Below are 5813 nucleotides of genomic sequence, written 5' to 3'. Positions count from 1 at the left end.
TTTTTGAGACAGGGCCTCACTATGTAGTTGAGACTGACCTGGAACTCACTGTGTAGCCCAGGCTGGTCTTGAACTCACAGCGATCCTCCTGCCTCAGCCTCCCGAGTGCTGGGATCACAGGCGTGCGCCACCATGCCCACCACGCCCGGCCTCACCTGACACTATTTTATAGTACTGCAGAATTTAGAGATCTGTAATTTTAATCTTGATAGGTATATGCAACTTTATTAAATATAGTTTACATAGGTCTATGCTAGTACAATAGATGCTTGCTATGTGTGGCTATGTAAATTAATTAAATAAAAATAAAATTTAGTTTTAGTAGCCACATTTTGAGTGCACTGTATCCAACCAGTGGCTACTACACTGGACAGGGTGAATCTAGATAACTTCTTTTGTAGTAGATCTATTGGACTGGGCAAATATAGATGGTAATATAAGTATTCTCATAAAGATTTCCACTGGATGTCTGGGACAAATTGTATATTTTCTCTAATTTCCATTAAATCCGTGATTGGTTTTCTTTAAAAATCAATAAATTATTTTTAATGCTCATGTAAAATTGATAAAATCCACTGTTTACATTAGCACATCATTTATATTTTTAACATTTACTTTCTAAAATAGTCGTGGGACCTTATCATTTCATCAATCAGTCTACAATGGAGCTTTCTCAAGCCCCAAAATTTTGTCATTAGAATGAGCTTTTCCACTGTACTAATACAGCTTCCCACAGTTTTTCATATTGATGGGAGAGGGCTTGGTAAAACATTTGAGGTTAGAGGTGGATCATTGATTCAGTGGTTGAATTTTATTGTTTCTAGTAGAATTTGGGACATGCAAAAAAGAAATAGAAGAAAAAAATTCCACCAGTCAGAGGCAATTTCTCTTAATACTTTGGTATATTTCCTTTTGTGTCTGAGGTTTTGTATAATACAAAATCACTATCCTCTCACACTCACTAAAACCAGAGAACTGGCAAAAGACATTTCAGTTTGACAACTAGAGCAGGCAGTGATTCGGGCACATAACGGTGAGCTCCAGTAGAATTTTTTTTCCTTAAAAATAATGGATCGTGAAAGGGAAGAGAACTCAGCTGCAGACTTCAAGAAGGTGGTTGTTCCTGCATCTTCTCTGTTGTGTGGTGGGACCAAGACCATTCTGCAGGCACCTGGGGACCAGGCACAGCTGTTTTATCCCAGTGCCTAAAAGATGCAGATTCTGGCTTTTAGAATGACACGGAGGCTCCAGAGGGACTGAATAAGCAAGCAGTGATGAATTGCGCCCTTTCCCACAGGGCAGAGGCAAGTGGAAGCCTCCTGTCTGTGTTATTAGTGCTTTTTCCATTTCAAGAGCCGTGCCATCATTAATCTTTAACCCCCCAGAACTCCCTTGTGGGGCCATTTCTGGGCAGGTAACCTTGCAGGTCAGGGAAATTTGATGGTCAGCAGTGTCTATTTTGTGACTAGAAAATTGAATTTCAGTGACTAACAATGAGTCTGCTTTTATTGTATCCTAGCTGACTGTGAATGTTTGCCTACTCTGAAGGAAGAAAAGGAATCAAACCACAACCCAAGGTACTCCTGATCTCCACCACAGATTGTATGGGGATCGAGAGAAGGTGATTGGGAGCCATAGAGGGGCACTTTTTCCTCCCATTCTCGCACCGATCATTTGACATGACACTCTCCATGGAGGTGTACGTGTGTAGTGTAGACAAAAGTAAGTAGGAGGTTCAGAAAATACAAAACTATTAGGTTGTTTACATTGGATACATGTTTGGTAAAGAAAAAATAGATGTAGACGACAGTCTCAAAGGGGGTGACTGTACCTGAGAGTGAGTAAAAGGAATGTTTTAAAAGAAGTGTCAAAAACCCCACCTGGATTATTATAGGAGAGAAATTAAATGAAAATTTAAAAATACATGTTCCATTCTACCACTAGGTGGCTCTGCTTGACAGAACATTTCAGCACACTGGGGCTTTGGTGTAATTAGCTGCACTTCATGATCTTGTTTAAATGGTATTATCTTTTGTGAGGATAGAGACGGCGGGTTTTGGGTGTTTTGGCTGGGATGTGGGAAAGGCTCGAAGGAAAGGGCATGAATAATTTAGCAAGTTGAGGATCTGCTCTGCAGAGCACTGCTGTGATCCTGGGGGACACCTGGTCTTTGGCAGGAACAACCCGAGGATGAGCAGAGAGCAGAGAAGAGGAGTCTGTGGTGGGAATACTGCACTGCTGTTGGGATAAACAGAACCCAGCTTTGGAGCACGATAAACACCACCCACCTCCCCTTTCTCTCCACCATGAGAGATCTGTGCCTGCAACCTTAAATGCCACCAGAGTGCAGCCCCGGGTCATTGGGCTCCCGAGGCCAGAGATTTGCCAGTGAACCCTGATTATTAGGCAGTCAATCAAGGCCAGTAGGTGCTTGGCTTTTGGACTCTTTTTCTGCCTCTTCCCCTTAAACCTCACCTAAAGCTTCGCCATCCTACTTCCCTCCACACATCACAACACCACGGTCTGATACCAAAGTCTGCATCTTATTGTAGAGTTAAGCCGTTGTCACCTCACTGGGTATTTATATATTAAGATCCATCGCTGGTTCAGAACAGACTCTACCCTGTTCAAATGAGATTTCAGATCATTAACAAGTAGGCCAAATAAAATGCCATAGGTTATGTGACAAAGTACACTACAAAGGAAGTATTTTCCCCATGCTTTTAACCTTACCTGAAAATGAGCCACTGAAGCCTCCCCAGCAGGGAATTGAGGTCACCACGTAGGTGCTCGTCCCTGATGGGTGACACAACTGTTGGTGTGTTTACACACCTGCCTTGTGCTCTTTGAGATGACTGGCTACATGGGAACTTCACCGGACAGAATTGTGTACTGGTGAAGCCCGGTGAAAAATCAGATTTGGGGGAATATTAAGAAACCGGTCATTAAAATAAGCTGTTGCTCATTTCTACCTGTAAGGCAACAAAGCCTTAACCTATTCAGAGAACTGCTTTGTGTGAAATTTTTATCTTTCAAGGCAGCAGTTCTAGTCCTCTGACTTTAATTCACAGGACGTTGGCTGGGGCTTCATAGGTCTTCGTCTCGGCGAAGCTGGCACCAACATCTCAGAGCTGAGAGAGGCTGGTCCCAGGTCTTTGGGCCATGGGTATTAGCACCTTATGGTTTGGATAATCTTTCTTTTTTGTCGTAACTTCATTTACATTTCTTACTTAATTAAAGATCGGCCAAACATTTATTTTGAATATCTAATCTGGAACAAAAATAAGATTTGCTTTTTTGTCAAAAAGCTTGGGAGTTGTTGGCATTCCAGGTGGAAAGCACATTAATCACCGGACTTAGAGATGAAGGATGGCTTTTTCAGCCCTGACGCGAATGTTCCTTAGTTCTCTGGACCAAGACAAGTCATGCTGGCTCTGAGCTGCCATTTCCTCATCTTGAAAAATCGAAATAAGGACACTTGCCCTTCTAGTTCCATAGGATCACATGAGAGACTAAAACCACTATTTAAAATTTAAAGCATCATGCAAATGAAATGAATTCTCTTTATGGCAGGGCAGTAGCTCTCCTTTTTCTTCCATGGAGTTTAAACAATGTTACTCTTTAGAGTAGTTTGAGGCTCACAGCCTAATTGAGCAGAAAGCTCAGAAAGCTCCCATGTGCCTTAGTCACTTTCCTTCTCGCTGGGGCTCAATACCTGACACCAATAAATTAAAGGAGGAGAGGTTTATTTTGGTGAGTGTTGTTTAGAGGCCTCAGTCCACAGTTTGCTGGCTTCAGGGCAGGCGCATGGAGAAGGGCCTTCTGTGGAGGAGAGGCAGCCAGGAAGCAGAGAGCTTTGGAAGGCGGAAGCTGAATCAGGAAGCCGGAAACCGGAAGGCGGAAAGGAGGCACACTGTCGGCCACGCCCCCACTGACTGCCTCTCCCAAGCAGGCCCCTCCTCCTAACTGCACGTTTAGTTCCAGGGCCCCCAGGGTTCAGTCACCTTCCAAAAGCCTGGCCTATTTGTGCATGAGGTGTCGGAGGGACATGACGGCAAACATCCTCTGTCCTTGGAGTGGTGCAAATGTTCTAATCAGTGAGCCTGCACTGACATCATGTCATTATCACTCGAGTCCCCCAACTGGCGTGGAGGGGAGTTGAATAACTCCCTGTGTGAGTCATCTTTCCTCATCACTTCAGCGGGGTGCCGGTGACTTCATGCTTCCGGAAGTATGTGATAGTCACTGAAGACTGAGTTCATTGGAAAGTGCACTTATGCATCCTGGGAGCCAAGAAGGGCTCAGTTACGGGGCTCGGCCCACCTTGATCTGGAGGTGTCTCTGTTGGAGAACTCTGTGGTCCATGAGGTCCACCCTCCTTCTGGGAAAAGGAGTGGTTCCCATGGCCACCCCGTCCTTCACAGGCACACTGTGCCAGAAGTCAGCCCATCACTCTCTTTCCTGTGGTCGTGAGCTCCTGTAGTTCAGCGCTTTTTGCACACACTGTGCCCCTAGGCCAGCCCTTGGTCATTACTTTCCTTGTCCTTTCTGGAGATTTTTCATGAGCTATAGACTCTATAGTTTACCACAGGATTTATCTGGGTGTCGAACCCAGGGCTTTGTGCATGCCAGGCTACTACTAGTAGTTTGAGCTGTTACTGAGCTGCACCTCCTGCCCTAGCATAGGATTTTTAATAAGCACTAGCTAGCTCTGTGCAAAATTCTATGGGAAACTCACATAGGTTTTCATATTAAAAAAAATAAATAAATAGGAAAAAAAGACAAAGGCGTTTAGGGGAGGACAGAAGAGGGAATTTTATTCTCTTAGCATCTTCCTGTCCTCATTCCCTTTTCTGCCCTTTTGCCAGTGGTGGTAAAGAGACAGGAGAGGTCGGTCCTAGAGCTGAAGAGAATTTCAGCATGGTGTTGCCAGCATCGGATCACGCAAAGCAGAAGGCTACTCGGTTTTATGGTTATTTAAATTCTCTATAGAAGACACACTCCCTTTCTGTCTAGCCCCATGCTCCCACACCCTCCCCAAATGCTACTAGGTGTGTGGGGAAAGATAGAGTCCCTTTTATCAGCATCCCTTCAGCCCAGCCAGGCTCTTCCTCTCCTGGGCATCTCTAGTCGGCTTCCTGAGGGCTTTGCCTTTCTGCATTGCGCCCTGAGATGAAGACCCACACAGGAGCCCGCAGAGCTTTGGCCAAGCGTGTCTCCTTTGCTTTTCTGTCTTTTGGGCACAGTGATGATTTAACCTTGAGAAGGATTAGGGAAAGAATTAGATTCGGTGGCACTCAAGTGGATTTGTCATTTTTAAACTACAATAATAACAATAAAAAGACATTTACACAGGGTTTTCTATGTGCCAGAAGCATAGGTACTGTTACCAAAGAAATTAAGTTAGAGAAGGAACTAAACAGTATACCTCTTCTTATATAATAGTAAGCCTACTGTTTATCCTGTCATTTATGTTTCTGAGCTCAATGGCATAAAAATGGATCTTTTCAATCTTCCTCAAGAAAAGTCTGAGTCGTTTAAGAGAATTTTGTGAATTTCTTCCCTTCTCTTTGTCTTCTTTTTAAGCAGTAAAATTGTATCTGTAGTTTTTCAAAATATATTTATTGATTAAACCTGGCATAGTGGTATACTGTAATAGTTCTAGCTATTTGGGAGGCTGAGGCAGAAGGATCACTTAAACCCAGGAATTTAAAGCCCAACCTGGGCAACATAGGGAGACTCTGTTTAAAGAAGAAGAAGAAGAAGAAAAAAAAGATATTTATTGAGAACCTAACATGTGCTTGATATTATAT

The 5813-nt window shown here is 43.6% G+C and overlaps 1 protein-coding gene across 1 annotated transcript in view; it reads left to right on the top strand.

Annotated features, from left to right (window-relative positions):
- Window positions 1–5813, top strand: part of Tmem154 (transmembrane protein 154) — a 39414-nt gene that overhangs the window by 23378 nt on the left and 10223 nt on the right. The window contains exon 8 of the mRNA XM_033759954.1: window positions 1520–1577. Within this exon, the coding sequence (XP_033615845.1) occupies window positions 1520–1577 (58 nt within the window). The remainder of the gene's footprint in view (window positions 1–1519; window positions 1578–5813) is intronic.

This window comes from Fukomys damarensis, unplaced genomic scaffold (genome assembly GCF_012274545.1).
Source record: "Fukomys damarensis isolate Sample0158 unplaced genomic scaffold, DMR_v1.0_HiC HiC_scaffold_38, whole genome shotgun sequence".
In the NCBI taxonomy this organism is placed as follows: domain Eukaryota; kingdom Metazoa; phylum Chordata; class Mammalia; order Rodentia; family Bathyergidae; genus Fukomys; species Fukomys damarensis.
Note: the sequence above shows the minus strand (reverse complement) of the source record. Positions and strands in the feature narration are given on the sequence as shown.